Source organism: Atheta coriaria, unplaced genomic scaffold, assembly GCF_025399875.1.
Source record: "Atheta coriaria isolate IRGN ID8LTWV9N9 unplaced genomic scaffold, Caltech_Dcor_3.1 hic_scaffold_5_pilon, whole genome shotgun sequence".
Lineage (NCBI taxonomy): Eukaryota > Metazoa > Arthropoda > Insecta > Coleoptera > Staphylinidae > Dalotia > Dalotia coriaria.
The window spans coordinates 11403340-11422108 of record NW_027045447.1 but is presented as its reverse complement, the minus strand read 5'-3'; the positions used below and the strand labels follow the sequence as shown (position 1 = coordinate 11422108).

The window sequence follows — 18769 nt, the reverse complement described above, 5'->3', positions numbered from 1 at the left end:
AATAAAAGACAGTTTTAAGTGTTTTGTGCTTTCGCACGGTATTTTTAGTTTTCGCCTCGAATTCAAAGTGTAAAGTGCAGAGTGCAAGGAATTTATAGATATTGATAGACGAGTTATTGATCGCACTAGCCGGGGCTGCTGTGTCTTTACTACTTTTCGGCGCTTTTCGCCTCGAAACATTGATGTGAATTGAATTAGAAGTGAGCCCACACCAGCTGCTATTTCATTTATGACCGACGTACGTGCATTGTCCACCAATTCATTCCTTGCCCTCTGAATGGCCATAAAATTTCAGTTTCTGGTGATTTAGAGCGGAATGGAGGGAAAATATTTTTAACTATGTGTTTAAAAAAATGGTTTAAATTTAATTTATGCCCTGTTAAATCAATCATTAAATTTTAAAGAAAATTTTATAAATTTTTGCTTAAAATCAATGAAAATGATTTTTTTAAATTTTTAATATTTTATATTAAAATTCTATTTTCTTGTTACAGATTTAAAAACTCCCAACGTGATCATCCACAGGCCGTGAGGTGGTCGATGAGAAACTACATCTACTTAAAGTAAGTCTTTTAAGAGTAAAATAAAAATAGACCAATGAATAAATATGAATACATCAAGCAGGCAATCAAAATCATTAAATCAACCACACATATTCCATGCGCCGCTTGAGAGATTCGTCGAAGGCAATGTATAAAAATCGTCGTAAATGTAATATTGTCGGGTAGTTTCCGCTTCCGACCGGAAGTTAGCTTGGCCGCAAAACTAGCAAACAGAAGGTCGCCTTTGCAGACGCAAACGTCGTAATAGAAATGTTATTAAACGAAATAAAGGCGCAATTCAACGAGGGCATTTTTATAGTTTTCCGCTTGCGTTGCGGGCGGCGTTCTGCCATTTCTGGCCGCCATCGCTGCATGAAAACTGCTCCCTTAGTTTCACTATTATATTGCGTCGGCTAGGACGCTAAAGTTAATATTGTACCAAAGGTAAATAGTGAATTATGATCATAACAGGAAAATATCAAACAGAACGGAACGTAAGAATTGCGAAACAAGTCGAGGATGGACTAATAATATCTGCTTGACTTTATTACCATATTTTATTACATTTTAATATTAAAATGGAGCAGCGGAGGAGTTGGCGTTGTAGCACCGTCATTTATAATCAAAGTACCTATGCACGGGCATTATTGGAATAAATATGACCTCGGAATATTTACGAAACAAACGATGTGATTTCTGTGGTTGAAAATGTTGTATTTTTGGATTGAAATGTGAAATTAAAAATGATTTTGTGGTGAATTTTTACAAAAATTCATAATTTACTAATTTAAAACTAAATATATATTATTTATTAGTTATTTATTAAAGTATTACAGTGATTTATGACCGCAAATTTAGTTGTTTAATTGTTTAAAATAAAATTTTTAATTTTTTTTACGTCAAAATATAAAGAAAAATAGAAACAAAGCTCTAAATAATCGTAGATTAGTTTTTTACCATTGTTTTCTGTTGATTAAATGTTTAACTTGAACAAAAACTTGTCAGTTTATTCCTGTGTGCATGCATCTTGTTGTATTTCATAATTCATGTAACATTTTTGTTGTATTGTTTTTTTGCTTTTTCTGCGAATGATTTACGCATAGCATAACACGCTGGTATCTACCCATCCCAGTGTGTACATTGTGTGCATGTTTCCGAAAACTGATTCTGAAACGCATACGCTTTGCGCGCTGCACGTACGAACGTCCGAAAGTTGCAAAACGCGAAAAGCGAAACGGCGCGCCGTCCGACGAGATTTATTAATCCCACACGGGTGGTAACTTTGTATTATTAAGCTGTTTGAACCGCAACATAAACGATGTTTCATCCTTTACGATCTGATTGGGCGCCACGCTACTCGTAGCGAGAACAGACACCGTGAGAAGGAGAAGAACTAGGCGTTTGCCAGCGGAAAGGCGAAAAAGCGAAGAGCGGAATGCTATAGTCGACTATATTTAGACAATAACCGCTTAAGTGTTTATGCATGAAGCCGCAAAACGTATGAAAACGGCTAAAAGAATGCTTTAATGTCTTTAATAATCATAATTTGTAAGAAATGTTAATTTTCGCTATTTTTTCATAGAATAAATTGCTGATTGAGTGTTTAAAATGTGTTTTAGTCACAGGGAGAGAGATTTTAATGTTTTATTTGGAGAAAAAATAGAAAAAAGTGTAATAGTAGTGATTAAAGTACTTTAGTCACGGGTTGGACTACCCGTGGTTAAAGTACCACTTTCTATGTCTCAAAACTGTTGAAAAAATGACAAAAATAAATTTTTTTTATTTTTTTAATAAAATTTTCGAAAGATTTTGACTTATTTCCCAATTACAAAACCAAAGATATCGATCTATTGCTGTAAATAAAAGCAGCCACAGCAGTCGTTAATATCCGTAGAAAATTGGTTTAATTAAGTGGTCAGCCTAGAGTTTCCCAATACATTCATGCAAATCAAATCCGGTGTCAGTGGTGTCGCAGTGCGCGCCGCGCCAAAATCAGGACTATCAAGAGGATCGAAAAGCATCGCGCCGCGCGAACGCAAGGACATCGATAATTGACATAATGGCCGGTGTACAAAGGCTAATGGCGCTGCATTGGCGCGCGCGCGGTACACGGCCAACACGGGACATTACAACTCAATGCCGCAAAAGCCCGAAATTGCATTCGGCGAGAGGGACGGCTGCCTTTATTCGCTTTTCACTTTATGGCGGATAATCCTTCCAATAAACATTATGCGCGCCGGCAATTATTGCTGGCTTATGGTAATTTAATAATTGGATAATATCAAGATTTATATTTCTACCGTGACAATGGGAATTCATTTATTATATCATGAAAATCACAAATTAAAATTTTAAAAATTGGCGGCTCCACCAAAATTTTTAACAATTGGTGGAGGCGCCACTTTTTACAAAAACTACTCAAAATCTATTTAAATAGATAATATCTAAATTACTCGTGCTGGTAAAAAATTCTCATGGTTTTTTACGTGCCAATAAACCATCCATCCATCCTTCGATCCACTATCTTGCATCATCTCATCCCAAAAACGATAAGATGTTCACTTCACTTTTGGTCCAACGCCTGTGGCGGTCGGATTCGGGGTTTTCACTTCGCGCCGGCGTTCTTAGCGCATAAGTCTCCGCTCGGAAATAATCCGCTCCGGCCATTGTGATCTCTTTCGCTTCATATAAGTCGCATTTCGACAAAGAACAGCGCGAATAACTCCATAAAATTAAGTCAACCCCTAATCCATTTTTCATCGCTCGCCGCCACCGGATATATGATATTGCGCGTTGGGTGCGGGGCATGCAAGTGCCAAAAAGGCATCGAGTTGCGGTCGAGTGGGTTGATTCTAATCTTGGTTAAACCTTCTGTTCAACGTTATGAGCTTCGATATGAATTCTTTTTGACAATGCATTTTTCTTTCTTTTATTTTTATTCTACGCCACCAAAAAAACGAAATATGTTTCATAAAATATGTTTCACTATAAAGTTATTACTTAACACAATGTTGAAACTTGCAATCAGATAATTTTTACACATTTTGTGGTACCCATGTTATTTCCACATCGACGCCCCGTTTGAGATTGTCATCGTTCGTGTGTGATTTATAAAAATGCCATAAAAATATTTTAATGCATTTCCTTCAGCCCTTTACAGGCTACTCAAAATAATATAGATTTAAAAATAAATGCAAAAACATTAATGATAAAAGTTTCTGGAAGGGTGGATTTTTTAAGGGTTGAAATTTTTAAGGGTTGGTTTTTTGGGGGGTGCTAAAATAAATTTATAGCCTTAGAAAATGCGCAAAGCGTTCGTGCATTTGAGTGTTGAATGGTGAGTTTCGTTCGGCCCGGCGCCTCCACCAGCTCCCGGTCGGCGTCACGCGCACAGCCCATATTGCTGAATTATTTGATTATCTTTCTCGGTGTACCATTCATATTTCTGTCGCCGTCGTGGTGTAACGTCACGTCCGCAGGAATACATAAACCTTCTTCAATGTTACGTGCTGTTCTTTTTTTCTTGTTACACCGAACAAAAAAAAACGCAGAGTAAATTCTCAAATTTAGCGTTTTCTTAGTTTTAACCTTTTCGGGCATTTGGCGCGGCACCAGCATTGAAAATGAGCGGGCTAATGACATTTTTTGTGTATTTCATCCTTTACTATCCGAGCTTTTTGAATCGTAAATAGATAAACGCCTCCAACGCGCGTCGACCATAAATCATTTTCATTCCACAACCACCACTTCAGTTCCAGCTTTGGCGCGAGCTTGACGCTGAAATACCGAAAACCAACCCATCGCCGTTTTTGTTGTCTACGCGTGCTTCATCAAAATCCTTCTTTTTTATATTAAACTCCGCCGTCGTGTCCATCGAATACACCGACTTGTTTCGTATGTATTTTTTTTGGGTTGCTTTAGTTCGTTCCATGTCGGTTCAAAGGCGAATGTATACGACAAGACGATGGCATTATGGCGTATAAATCAGTTCGTTTTGACTTTTGCTAGCGCCACTCATGTCTGAGAGACGCACAGTCAAGATGAGAGAAAATCCACTCGGAATGAAAAAGCGTTCGAACGCGCTGCGCTCATTTTCGTTTGATTTTATCGATGGGGATCAAATGACAAATCAGAATCCAATTCGTATTTCGTTTTTTGAAAGAAGATAAACTTTAGGGAAAAAATATAAAAATCAGCTGTGTCGTGTTTTGCTTATTTAAAAATTAAAAGTAAACTCTTCAAAAAATAAAAATAAAAATTCAATTCATTTTATTCCAATTTTTTTATTGTGAAACGATTATGGATGGTCCGGGATTCACTCCCACCCAGAGTTCTGCCGACTTTTCAATAATTTCCCCCCTCGCGATTGTGTTCTCCCGATGCGGCCGTTTAGAATTAATCTCTTATGAAATTAATCCAATATTTCACAATGAAATACAGTTTCAGATTTAGATATGTCAGGCGTGAGCGCGAACTGCGCGCGTTTTAAATAACTGATAGCAAATTTGCTTCGGCGCGTAGTTAGTGAACGATCGTTATTGGTGCATATGTGGGGTGTTTTCCGGGTGCGCGCCGGGGAAGAAAGGAATCATTAGTCATTAGTCATTAGTGAGATTCGTGTGATAAAGTTTAGCCATTTTTAACGAGATAAATGGATGAATTATTGGTTGAAACAAAATTTAAGAATCGATTTTGGAACTTTTTGTGTTTTATCTGAAAGAAAAGTTAATTATATAAATTATGTAATATTAATTTTTATAATAAAATATATTTTTTTATTTCCACCATTAAAACGCGTGTTTTTCTATGGTTTTTGAGCAAAAAACGTGCAAAAAGTACAATAAAGTACTTTAGTCACGGGTTTTAGTCACGGGGTATAACTTGCTCCTCCACATTTACAGTTTTTAATATATTTTTTCTATTTTTACCTTTAAAACGCGTGTTTTTCTATGGTTTTTGAGCAAAAAACGTGCAAAAACGTGCAAAAAGTACAATAAAATACTTTAGTCACAGGCTTTAGTCACGGGATGTACCTTGCCCCTCCACATTTACAGTTTTTAACTTTATTAAGAAAAAAATAAATCCTTGACTTAATAATAACTAAACTATAACTTCAACATCAAACAAATCTTTATAAAATGAAAATTAACTCATTTTTCTCCTTTGATCCACATTATTTACAAAAATTTCCAAACTACATTTAAAAAATAAATGAGTTGAAACATAAACTACATCCACTTTTAACGAGAAAATTAAAATGTGTTTTTTACTTTCAAAAGCAATTTGTGCGTTTCGAAACTCTGCAGTCTGTTGCTCTGTTGCACTGTTGCGCGCAGGCCGCCTCCTGGGGCTTGAAGCGAGATGTATTCGTGCCTTTGTGCGCCGGGTTAGATTTCAATTAGTTTTTAAGATTGCACTGTCTCCGGCAGCGATTTTTACGCGCCGCCCGCTTTCCAATTTATCAAAGCGGACATGCCGCGTTGTCCTGGACAAAGACCTGCTACCTTCGCTACCAGTTACAAACGTATTAATTACTAATTACTTGCAACACTATCCACTGCTCATTCTATGCAAATGCAAATTCCATGTGCAATTTACGCTTGTGTTGTACTCATGATTTTCTTGAGTTTTATAAGAAACAAATCGGATTAACCAATTAAAAAAGCACTTAATGCAAAGAATAGAATTTTATATAAACAAATAACTAATTTATTTCTCATTTAAACTTAATATAAATCAACCTATATTACAATTAATTTCATTATTAATTATCTCTTGATAAACGTCATCTATTAACAAAAAAATGACAAAAAAATATTTTTAAATATTTAAATCTACATTAAATTAATTATTAATTTCTATAAAAACAGCAACTGATTAAAAATTGATTAATTTTCTCTGCGTGAAATAAATTATTCATAACTAATGGAGCGATAATTAATTCATCAATTATTCATCGCATATTATTAGTTTTACAGCAACTGATGGATAGATGGATGGTGGCAGCGCGATGATGGCTAATAGTGCAATAATTATTGCGGGCGGGCGCAACAAATTCGGGCGCAATCACTCAATTAGCTACGGTTAATTGACAATCGTGATGAAACGATGCGTCAAACGAAGTGCCAGTAAATCGGGCGAGAGTTTTTGGCTCTGCCAACGGAAAGCAAAAAGTAACTGAACAACAAAGACAAAAAGCAGCCATCCATTAATCGCACCATCAACAAAATTAAAGCGAAAATTAATCGGTATTAATCTCTCAAAGTTTTAAATGTAATTCTATTAAGTTTTCATTAAAAAGATTTTTAAAAGTTTTTAAAACTAAAAAAAATTGTTTTGAATTTTTTTTTGAGTTTTTTTGAATTCAGAATACAAATATCTTTAGTTAACACCACATTAACTTTTAACTAACCCTTTCCATCACATTTGGTGACGTTTCTCGCCCCCATTTTCGTTTTATTCCGCTACTTTCGCTAGTTTTACTCCCGATTTACATCAAACCCGCTGGTGTGACGCATACACAATACGCTGCTGCCTTGCGAGCTGCTGTTTCGCTTGGCTTTTTGTTGCTAAAACGCGGCGACGCATGAGGAAAAGGTTTTTTTATTGTCAAAGAAGCGTCGAGTGACCTCTTTGACGGGGTGCGTCGCCAGACCTTACTTTTGTATCACATTGAGCGTGGAGCGTAAAAGCCAAAGCCAAGGAGGAAATGGATACGTTGGATACGTTTTAGAGAGAACTGGCTTAGCTCCAGCAATAAAAAATGTCCCGTAGTTTCGTTTTAGTTCCTTTCGGCGACGCGTCGACGCTTCGAATTTAAAGCGTCACGAATCACGTGTTGGGAAATACCTTTACTTTTAATTTTTTCTATACAGTACAGAAAAAAACATTAAAATCACTTTTAAATTAAAAAAAAAATTTTTTTCTTGTTTTATGAATATACTAGCGGCTTCGCTCGCGAATATCTAAAATAATGAAGTTGCTTCCGTACGCGCCTGTAGTCACAGAAGAAGTAACAATGAAGTAGAATGGCGGGAAGTTTAAAATGTCTGAAAGTATAGTCTATGGAAGTATAGTGTACAGTCTCCATAGTGTAGTCAATTGGATTTGATGTTGACGCAGCTGTCGGTAATACAGTGTGATAATACAGTGTGATGTTACTATAGTACTTAGGTTTGAACTTCATTGCTGGAATGCTAGATGGCGTTAAAGTAGTCAAATAGCCAGATGCAGAGGTATTATTGGCTAAACAATTTCTTTATTTTATTTTAAAAATATTTTTTTTATTAAATAAAAAGTAGCCTATAACCATTCGGGGACCACTAAGAATATGTGTACAAATTTTCATGATGATCGGTTAAGTAGGTTTTGCGTAAAAGTGTAACAAACATCAGGACTTTCGCATTTATAATATTAGTAGGGATTTTCGAATAAGTGAATAAAATGTGAATATCCGCCGTCAATCGTAAACATATACGTCGTGATTTTAAGAGGAGCGGGATGTTCAATGCGTGCACTTTTTTATGTTAAGCAAGATTGATTGGATCCGTCCGTTTCGGGTGTCGATAAGATTATTTCGGTTCGCACAGCGCGCGCTGGGTTCTCTGTTTTCGTTGGCTTTTATGTTTACCAGATGCGTATCGCTTCGGGGTCGGCATTTGATGAAACACAGCAACTCACTTTAGTGGCACGATGTCATCCTTTATTGCTCTGCGCAGTGATGCGAATATAATACGCTTTTGATTTTTATGTTTGTGACATAGTAACACAATAACATCCTGAGAGGTGCGCATAAATTCATCAATAAACGTAAAAGTAAAATGAAAATCACACAGATTTCAGATTTTTAACTGAATTTAAACCAAATTTTCATTTATTTACTCATTTAATGAACATGATAAAAATAAAAATAAAAATAAAACTAAATTGTGACTTTTACTTTTTACTTTTTTATTTTTACTTTCATTTGCTTCCATGTAGCAAAAAATAAAACCACAGGCGTTGAATTATATATGAAAGAATATAATCTCCGGGAATCCGGGCAGTACATTTGTTTCGCGCGCGTTTTTTGTTGATACACTCATAAAACTCGCGACATCAACGCATCCCTCTCTGTCATGCGGGGCGCGACGAGGTAAATCACCGGAACGCTTTTTGCGTTATTCGCGCCACTCGGTTAACTCGTCGTTGCGTTGGAGAACAATGTGCGCCGCCACCGGAAAACGTCAGAAATCACAAGTCAAACGGCGAGTGAAAGCAGGAAGCGGGAGAAAGACACGTGCACGAGTATATAATTCGGTTAGGTTACAGCCATCAGGGGAGCGTGGGAATATGGGTCCTGGTCTCTTTAGTCTTTTAGTGGACAGCACTGAGGACATTCGCGCCAGTCCTGCCAGACACAAACTGTATCGACATATGAGTGGGTTTATATGGGTGGTTAAACATGTGCGTGCTGGCTGGATCCAATTTTTGTTTTCGCGTGTGTTTATTTGGTTTCTTTGAGTTTCCGGTCGGTTTCCGGTCGTTTTAGTTGTTTTTGCGTGTTGTAGTTGTTTTTTGAGAATTTTTTTGTGAGTTTGAGAAGTTTGTGCTTTTGGGAGCTCAAGAAAAGGTTTTTAACTTTAGTGGAACAATTTTTTAGTAAAACGTGACTAGAACCCGTGACTAAAATATTTTAATCACTACTTTAGCCGTCCGTGTATAAAATATCACTTTTTGTGTCTTAAAACCTTGGAAAAACTTGTTTTAAAAATAGAAATATAAAAAAAAATATTTATAGTAATGTATAACAAAAAAAATCAACATTGGATGTCATAAAACTCCGCGGTTGGTTTTTTGAGAATTTTTTTGCGAGTTTAAGAAGTTTGTGCTTTTGGGAGCTCAAGAAAAGGTTTTTACTTTACTAGAACGTTTTTTTAGTAAAACGTGACTAAAACCCGTGACTAAAGTACTTTGAACACTACTTTAGCCATCCGTGTATAAAATATCACTTTTTGTGTCTTAAAACCAATGAAAACCTTATTTTAAAGATAAAAATAAAAAGAAAAACATATTTATTGTAATGTATAACAAAAAATCAACGTTGGATGTCATAAAACTCCTTTTATAAATGCATTATTTCAGACGCGTTTGCAATAAAAAAATTTCATTTTCAAATTTTTCTTTCCACGCGCATTGTTGTGTTTTACAACTTTTATATTTGTTTTTCCGAGAAGACTGGCATTTCATGCGTCATCTGCGTCGACACTAAAATCCACTTCTGTTTATGTTTACGGCGCATCGGAAAATAAAAGATCGTCATTATAAAATTTGACGATGAGCCGAACGCGATAAATGCCCGCGTGTGCCTTTTACGTCAACTTTCCGCCGCGATTATCAAGCGTCATAATTTGATAATGGACCGAGTTCTACTTAAACTTCAGTTGTTATTAGCTTGTCCTAAACATCTCAAAACCACGGTCGTGTTAAGTCGGGAATGGGCAATCAAAACAAAGTTTTTATTACCTACAAGTATTATTTATTTACTGGAACACTACGATTAATAAAATGTACTTTTTAAGAAGCTGCAAACTCTTTGAGTTGAATTATTAAATAAATGAAACGTTTTTCAGTTGCCGTAAAAACTTTTCGTTTTTTTTCTCTCACATTTATTTGTGGTTTTGTATCCTAGGCAAAACTGCAACTTTTTCATCCCCTCGTGACGTTTATGCTTCCGGTCCGAGCGGCGTAAATCATAAATTCATCTGACGTTTTGCGTTCCGTCTGAGAAAAGGAAAGCGATGGGAAAGTTTTAAGGCCACACGCACCGCGCGTTATTTAATATGCGTTTGTGTATGCGATGCCGGGCGAAAAAGCGAAGCAAAAACGAGCGCCCCAAAAGCACAAAGGAATTGCGGAAAATAGAAGGGCTGCATACGCGCTTTGCATGTGCGGTGAACCCCTTTGTGGGGCAGGGGCGGCGGCAGCAACAGCACACGTCGACTACCCGGCGCACGTAAAGGGAAAACCTTCGTCAACAAGATTAAACTATCGTTTTGTTGATGGAATGACAAAATGACATGTTGTACGATCGCAATAATGCGTCCGCGCACAAAGCCGGTAATCAAACATTCTCCAACCCCTAGAATATTCAACAATATTCAAGGGTTAAACTAACAACATAAGCTTTTAATTTTCAAACGTTAAATTACTATTTTTATTTATTTTTATACTAAAAATTTATTAATAAATATTTACTTCTTCACTTTTTTGCTATAAAAATTAAAAATATTATTTTAATGCCAATATTATTTTTATAATATTACACAGGCAGAATAATAAATTGTCCAGTAAAGTTCTGCGAAGAATGACCACTGGCCGTTTGGAGATGAGGGTGAATGAAACGTGCGAAACGTGCGGCAAAACGTCATAATTACCATTAATTCACACTGAGATAGGTTCGAACAATTAGCCGGGATTAAGCGCGTCTCGCACGCCGATAATGTTATGTCATATCTGGTGGTGATCGCTGCAAACAATGCCGCCCACACGTTGAGATTAACCCAATTTTATTCTTTTGTTCTCTGCTTATAAAAATATATAAAATACTAGCTGTTGCCTGTTTTTACTCTCTTGTTCTAGACATACTCGTAGTAAGAGTCAATTCTATCAATAAGATTAGCAATTTTAATTTAAAGAAATTAATTATATAAAGTTTTGTCAATAATGCACTTCAGCGCGCCATCTCGAATTCAACTATTTAACTATAACTATGATTGAATCTCAATGTCAAATTTTATTCTATAGAAAAGAGCTGTTTTGAGGATTTTCCCGGCAATTATTCGAATTTTTCTCACCTTTTAAACCTTCCCTAGACCTCCACGAATAATTCAAGACCAAGATAAGATAAATCCGTTCAGCCGTTCACGAGTTTTAGCGAGACTAACGAACAGCAATTCATTTTTATATATATAGATGAAGAATTATAACATAAAAATTACGTCTAAACATTTATTTATTTTTTCTTTTTCTTAATTTAATTTTTTATTGATGAATTAATCCAACCACATGAACGCCTTTTGTCGCCTGCTCTCAATGTCTGCAAAGGCAGATTCCTTTGAATGAGAGCATAATAAGCGTGTGATAATCGAAGAGGAAGTGATAAGCGCGCACGATAGCGACGGAATATGGCTCGGAAACAAGATAAATGTACCGGAAACGATGCTTAAGGAAGTGCGGAAAGAACGGGTGCCAACCGCAGTTGTAAAATTTGTTTGTGAATATTTTTGAAGTCGTAGGAAACAAAACGTTTTGTGTTATGTTTGAAAGATTGCAGTTATTGCTTTCAGCACGTGTGCAAACCGTCGTCGTTTATGTTGTCGGCGGCGCGCAATGAAATTGTGAAACCGTAGGACCGCAACGAGGTTCACATGCAATATATTCGCACAAAAACGGCGACAGGACGCAGGATATAATGATCGCGCTCGGCAGATGCCCCAATGCGGCAACGTGTCTAAAGTTTCACTTTATCGTCGCAAGCGCACAACACAGGTATCGCTGACTATATGAACGCACAACATGTTTGCTCTATGGCTACCAACGTAACGAAGGTAACAATAGAATATGAAATATACGCTATTCTATTTCTTGACAAACAAAATACAAATATAAAATCATCTACAATTATTTGTAAGGAAATTTAAAAATATTTGATTTTATTTTGAAAGTTTTATTAAACTATAAAGTTTTAAGACGAAAACAACGTAAATATGTCGTATAAACGTTTGTCTCCCGTGTGACCCAGTGAAGCGTGTTTAAGTCCCGCCGATCCGCTCGGGCTGTCCCACCAATTTATTTGTTCCTCCGGCCGAAATTGATCGATTTGTTCTGACATCGCCGGCGCTGACTCGACGAGAAACGCTTGCGGAGGCGCCGTAAGCATTGGGAGAATAATGCCAATCAAGTATATATCACCGACCCAGCAGACCTCGGGTGTGATGGGTTTGACAGTTGGACGGACGGATTCGAAAATAGTTGAAAGATATGAAACACAATTGGAGAATGTTTTTTAGTTGATTTTATGATTTTATATAAAAGAATGAGGAAAATGTGAGAAGAAAGTTAAATTTTTAAAATAATATTTTTTTAATGGATTTAATTAATAATTAAATGATATTATCAGTTAATATTACATTATCTTTGTTGCAAATCATTGCTTAGCACAATTTACATCAAATCCGGATGTTCGGACTGCGGATATCGTACTTCCGTGTTTATGTATATACGAGTATTGTAAACATGAGCGGCACGCCGCCTCCGGCGACATCGCATCGGCGTCAAACAAACATCGAGACGTTATCATCACAGCCGCCTCCGGTAACATCTAGCGACAAACATCTTCTTGTCTTTAGAATAATATTGGATACACACAGCAGTATTAATAACAATTCCTCTGATATTCATGTAAATTTTTGTGTTATTCACTTTTTAATTCAATTTATATTTATTTAAAACTGTTGCTCGCGACTTCGTTCCGGCAGTGTTTAATAAAAATGTAATTCGTTTTTACTCTCTTGTTCTAGACATACTCGTAGTAAGAGTCAATTCTATCAATAAGATTAGCAATTTTAATTTAAAGAAATTATGCATATAAAGTTTTGTCAATAATGCACTTCAGCGCGCCATCTCGAATACAACTATTTAACTATAACTATGATTGAATCTCAATGTCAAATTTTATTCTATAGAAAAGAGCTGTTTTGAGGATTTTCCCGGCAATTATTCGAATTTTTCTCACCTTTTAAACCTTCCCTAGATCTCCACGAATAATTCAAGACCAAGATAAGATAAATCCGTTCAGCCGTTCTCGAGTTTTAGCGAGACTAACGAACAGCAATTCATTTATATATATATGTATATATATAGATATAGATATACATATAACTAACAAAGAATCGCTTTATACTAAAATAGTTATTTGTGCACAGTTTGTTTACGTTTAACTGCATTTTTTGTTTAGTTTTGTTTTACTTTGTTTTGTTTGGTTTCCGGATGTTGGATGACTTCTCAGAGGCGCCCGTTGAATATTTCACATCACTTTAAAACGCGCGCGCTACGAGCGCAAGCCATTCAATATGCATGCACTCGACGTACATGCGAATCGCCGCCCACATTCGAAAATAATCTGAATAATATACACTTGCGATGCGGATGTGGCGGCGGGTCTCCGGGCGCAAACATGCAAATACTCCGTGGCGTACCGCAGCGATTGGTTATGGAAAACGTAACACCCGACACGATCACCACATAATCAGCATAATCTTCACGATCGACAACATCAAAATTACCATTATCAAAATGTTATTCATTTCAACTAATTTACGATCAAAACCTAAAGTTTCTAATGAAAAAAGTTTTATTTTTTGAAATTTACGAATATTTACATTTATATTATAAGTTTTAAACATTTTAACATTACAAGTATAAAATTATACTGATAATAAACTAATTTAAATTATTTTTTAAACAAAATCGAAATTTATTTAAAATTTTTCTTTATAAATAAATTTTTTTTGAGATTTTGAGACATAAACTTTTAATATGATGCGAAACCACGTTTTAATCTACAACTACAGTATTCAACACTACGAGAGTGATATAATATATATTCTCCAGGAGTGTAGGTATCCACCGCAGGAATTAGCACAGGACTGCCATTATCGAAACCATCGGCCTCAGCAAGAAATATACGCGTTCTCCAGCCGCGTCCTGCAGTCCTCTGCGCCGTATTTAAAAGTGGTGCGCACGCGCACATTGTACGTGTACTATTTGCATATTAACTAAATTATGGTAATGCAATTAGCGCCCGTCCAAACCGACCCGAACGCAGCGCGACCACCGGCATGAGGAAAATCTGCACGGTCAAAGTACTCATGCTCTGGATACTAACCAACACGATCACTAACTCCAATCTGCATCTCTGTGTCTATCGCCATTAATTTCCATTGGTGTGCGTTGGGCGCAACCTATAATATCGATGATACTGTATGAGCAGTGGCTATGACCGGGTATTCATTGTGACACACTCGGACGCACTCCAATAAAGGTGCGATTTACACGTGCGGATGCACTCGTATGAAAATTACAATGGCGGTGGTGTTTTGTCCTGTTTGTCCTGTGTGTCCCTAGATGTCGATGTAAATGAATATCTATGCGGCTACTTTACTAGCAGTAATATTATCCCTACTAATATTATAAATGCGAAAGTCCTGATGTTTGTTACACTTTCACGCAAAAACTACTTAACCGATCATCATGAAAATTTGTACACATATTCTTAGTGGTCCCCGAATGGTTATAGGCTACTTTTTATTTAATAAAAAAAATTATTTTTTAAATAAAATAAAGAAATTGTTAAGCCAATAATACCTCTGCATCTGGCTATTTGACTACTTTAACGCCATCTAGCATTCCAGCAATGAAGCTCAAACCTAAGTACTATAGTACCATCACACTGTATTATCACACTGTATTACCGACAGCTACGTCAACATCAAATCCAATTGACTACACTATGGAGACTGTACACTATACTTCCATAGACTATACTTTCAGCCATTTGAAACTTCCCGCCATTCTACTTCATTGTTACTTCATCTGTGACTACAGACGCGTACGGAAGCAACTTCATTATTTTAGATATTCGCGAGCGAAGCCGCGGGTTAAAGCTAGTGAACCATATTTAGTGTGTGTAAGTTCGGATTAAATTTTAATTCCATTTTTTCTTGTTCTTTTTTGATAAATTAAATAAATTTTGACGTTTCCTTAAAGATTCAAGTTAAAATGGTTTAATGTTTTGTCTTGTTTGTCCTATAGGTCCCTAGATGCCAATATAAATGAATATCTATGCTGCTACTTTACTAGCACTATTATTAAGACCGATATTTAATGTCAGTAAGTTCAGATTAAATTTTAATTTCAATTTTTAGCCTGTTTTTTGATAAATTAAATAAATTTCTACCGCTTCCTTAAAATTTCAAGTTGAAATGGTTTAATGTTTTGTCCTGTTAGTCCTTTAGGTCCCTAGATGTTGATTTAAATAAATATCTATGTTGCTACTTTACTAGCAGTATTAATATGAACCATATTTAGTGTCAGTAAGTTCAGATTAAATTTTAATTCAATTTTTTCTTGTTTTTTTTGATAAATTAAATAAATTTCTACCGCTTCCTTAAAGATTCAAGTTGAAATGGTAAAAGATACTCGCATTTAATGAACGCTGCCGAACCCTTGTTTCCCACTAATCCGATTAAGCCTGTAATGAGCGTATAAACATAAAAACGTTTTCCTTGATGTTTTTACAACCAAACTAGCGCATCCGGCAGGAAGCAATGAACTTCCTTCAACCTTTCAAAATCACCGAAACTACCACGCAGCAAACAACTTCTCTTTCACTCCCCGAAAATTTTTCTCTTTTGAAGGAATCTTCGCCCAGCAAACAGAAACGAACCGTGTGTGTGGTAAAAGAAGTCGTCGAAAAGTTTAATTACGGTTAACACTAGAATGTGCGAGTTATCCCGGCCGACATGTAGTTAATTGCGAACGTCGTAAAAGAGGTTGGACACTACCAGAGAGGAGGGAGGCTGAAATCCCTTCTAATCCTCGTGAGGGACGCGCAAGCATCTCAAGACGTGTCAAGATGCAGGAAAAGGGACAATCCGTTGTGCTGCTCGGAACATGTGGACCCTTTTTGCACACGACCCTTCCGCATTCGTAGGTATAAATAAACCGATTGCGACCCGAATGCTCCACCGAATGCACTCTATTTATACTAATTAGAAAACGTAATCGTTTCCCGTTTGCGGGCGAAAATTTAGACTTACGAGGATCTTCAAGCGCACCATGGACAAAACCTCCTCGTGTGGAGCGTCTAATCGTATATTGGGACTAATTGAGATGTCAGAATTTGCCATTGTCGTGTGGCGGCATTGAATGGAACACGCAGCCAAGAATGCATTTCAAGATGGCGCTCACTCACCATCTTGGCGAAATGAGAAAGCAGTCGCACACCCACACAATGAATGCAATCTTAAGCGATTTCAAGCTATGTGTGTGTATATGTGTGTCTGGAACGTGCGCAACTCCTCGACGATAAACGTTAATTAGCGTGTACTACATGATTTTAATTAAATGGCACTTGAAAGTTTTTCTCTGCGAGGCCAAGTTGGCTGCGCTGTTTGCGTAGCGAAAACTCAAGAGCGAAAAAACATTACATTGAGCGCAATGCTTGAATAATCTTGAATTATTCAAGCGGTTCAAGTATTTTCTAGGAAAATAAATTCACCGCCGCTCTAAGTAAGCGAAACTCTATGAATGCTTTAAGGACTTTACGGACTTAACGAGATACAAAGGAGTGTAAATTAAATGTAATCTTTTACGGCGGGATACCAGGAGTAATTAAAGTCATTGTACGCTTTTAGATATAATTGAATTCTGTAGAAATTATTTTTGTTTGATAAATTTAGCTATTTTGTAATTTTGATTATATAAACTTGTTTTGTGTTTCAGATGGTGAACGTCTTCACCGGGCGCTTTCCGATAGCGCTTTTATTCGTTCAGGTTGCTGCTTTGTCGATGATTGCTTCTCCTCCTGCCTGTCCACCTGAATGCATTTGTTTATCACAAACACAGGTAAAAAATGTTATTTTACTAAATATTAACAAAATCTATATATATAAAAATGAATTGCTGTTCGTTAGTTTCGCTAAAACTCGAGAACGGCTGAACGGATTTATCTTATCTTGGTCTTGAATTATTCGTGGAGGTCTAGGGAAGGTTTAACAATCTAGCGAAAAATTCACGTTTAACGAACAGTACAAATCTATCAACGTATATAAACCGCGCCGAAATTTGACAGACGACTCCGTTGCCAATTTCCCCATCGCTAGCGATTACAATAAACATTAAACGGTAAGGGTGTGTACTTGTGTGACAACCTGAGAGAAGTTATACTCGCGTGATGAGATTGTGCGCGGCGCGTAACGGCGACAGCCGGCGATAACGAAACCGTTGGTGTCGCGCGATTGTTGCATCGCCATCTTCGGATGCGCGCGTGTGTGCGTGCGTGCGAAAACCACTTGTTAGCCCGCGAGCAGCGAGGGGTGCGCGCACCCCGCACACAGTACCCACACGACGCTCCCGTGTGCTGTGTGCACTGTGCGGCACGGCGTGCAATTGTTTATTAAGAAAAAAACAACAACACACACGCGCATCGACACCGAACGGAAACGAACACGTTGAAGACTAGTCAGGCTGGCCGAAGATCTTCACTCGAAGGCTTCGTAGAATGATCGGGTGAGTACCTAACCTCAATACTCTACCACCCCATGTATTAGTTATAGGTTAGCATAGTATAGAAAACATTTTAAGCTGTAACTTGTATGATTTTAATGCGATTTGAAAAATTCAAACGTCATTTTATTCGTCGGGTCAACCCCCAGGTATGTATCATGTTTATTATTACCGGGAATTTATATTAATGAGGTTAGGTTAATAAAACGCTTGTAAAGATAACGTATCGCCTGTATATGCGAATATTTTTCTATAATGAACATTCGTAGCCGCCATTGTTTTTATGTTTGTATTGCGCGCGTGTGTGTGTAGCAAACAATAAAATCGCCGGCGGGCGTTTCGAGAGGGGCTTTTTTTTTATCAGCCGCGACAGGGCGCCCCCATTGTTGCGCCTCTTCGCCATGTGCGCGCACTCGGCGCACAATCAACAGCGAATGTAATGAAACATGCTACATCGCAATATTGTAATCGCGCTCGTACTTTTTGAATTAGAAACACAGCAGCGGCGTGTATCATGTATCAATATCACAATGAGTTCTACGCGTGTACGTAAAAGTTTACAAAACAACAGATAACATCTTTATTTTAAGGTTAAAATGTATTTGCGTGTATATTGGGTTGCATAATATTAGGCGCATGCGTATGGAAATACAGCAATAGTAATTGTAATTTGCGTTAATTGCGCTTGGAATTATTTAATGACTATTTACTTATTTACTCAGCTAATGAGCAATGGGGGCGGCGGGGGCGGTGCGTGTTGAACACAAAAACACCAATCAATGTATTGACGATAAAAGTTCGGGTTTTGTTCGACGATCAGGAGATTAATTATTTATTCATTTGTGTGCGTGAGTTTAAATTGAGTTCATCCAACACGAATAATCATCAATCACATTTTA

General features: G+C 36.9%; 1 protein-coding gene and 1 long non-coding RNA gene across 3 annotated transcripts in view; one reads left to right on the top strand and one right to left on the bottom strand.

Moving 5' to 3' along the window:
* The window catches only part of LOC135792928 (uncharacterized), a 114379-nt gene that overhangs the window by 32359 nt on the left and 63251 nt on the right, over window positions 1–18769 (bottom strand). The gene's annotated exons all lie outside the window — the stretch shown is intronic.
* LOC135791853 (insulin-like growth factor-binding protein complex acid labile subunit) overlaps window positions 1–18769 on the top strand; it is a 40455-nt gene that overhangs the window by 18837 nt on the left and 2849 nt on the right. Inside the window, exons 2-3 of the mRNA XM_065302410.1 lie at window positions 495–563; window positions 17088–17210. Coding sequence (XP_065158482.1) covers window positions 17088–17210 — 123 coding nt within the window. The 5' untranslated portion in view covers window positions 495–563. The remainder of the gene's footprint in view (window positions 1–494; window positions 564–17087; window positions 17211–18769) is intronic.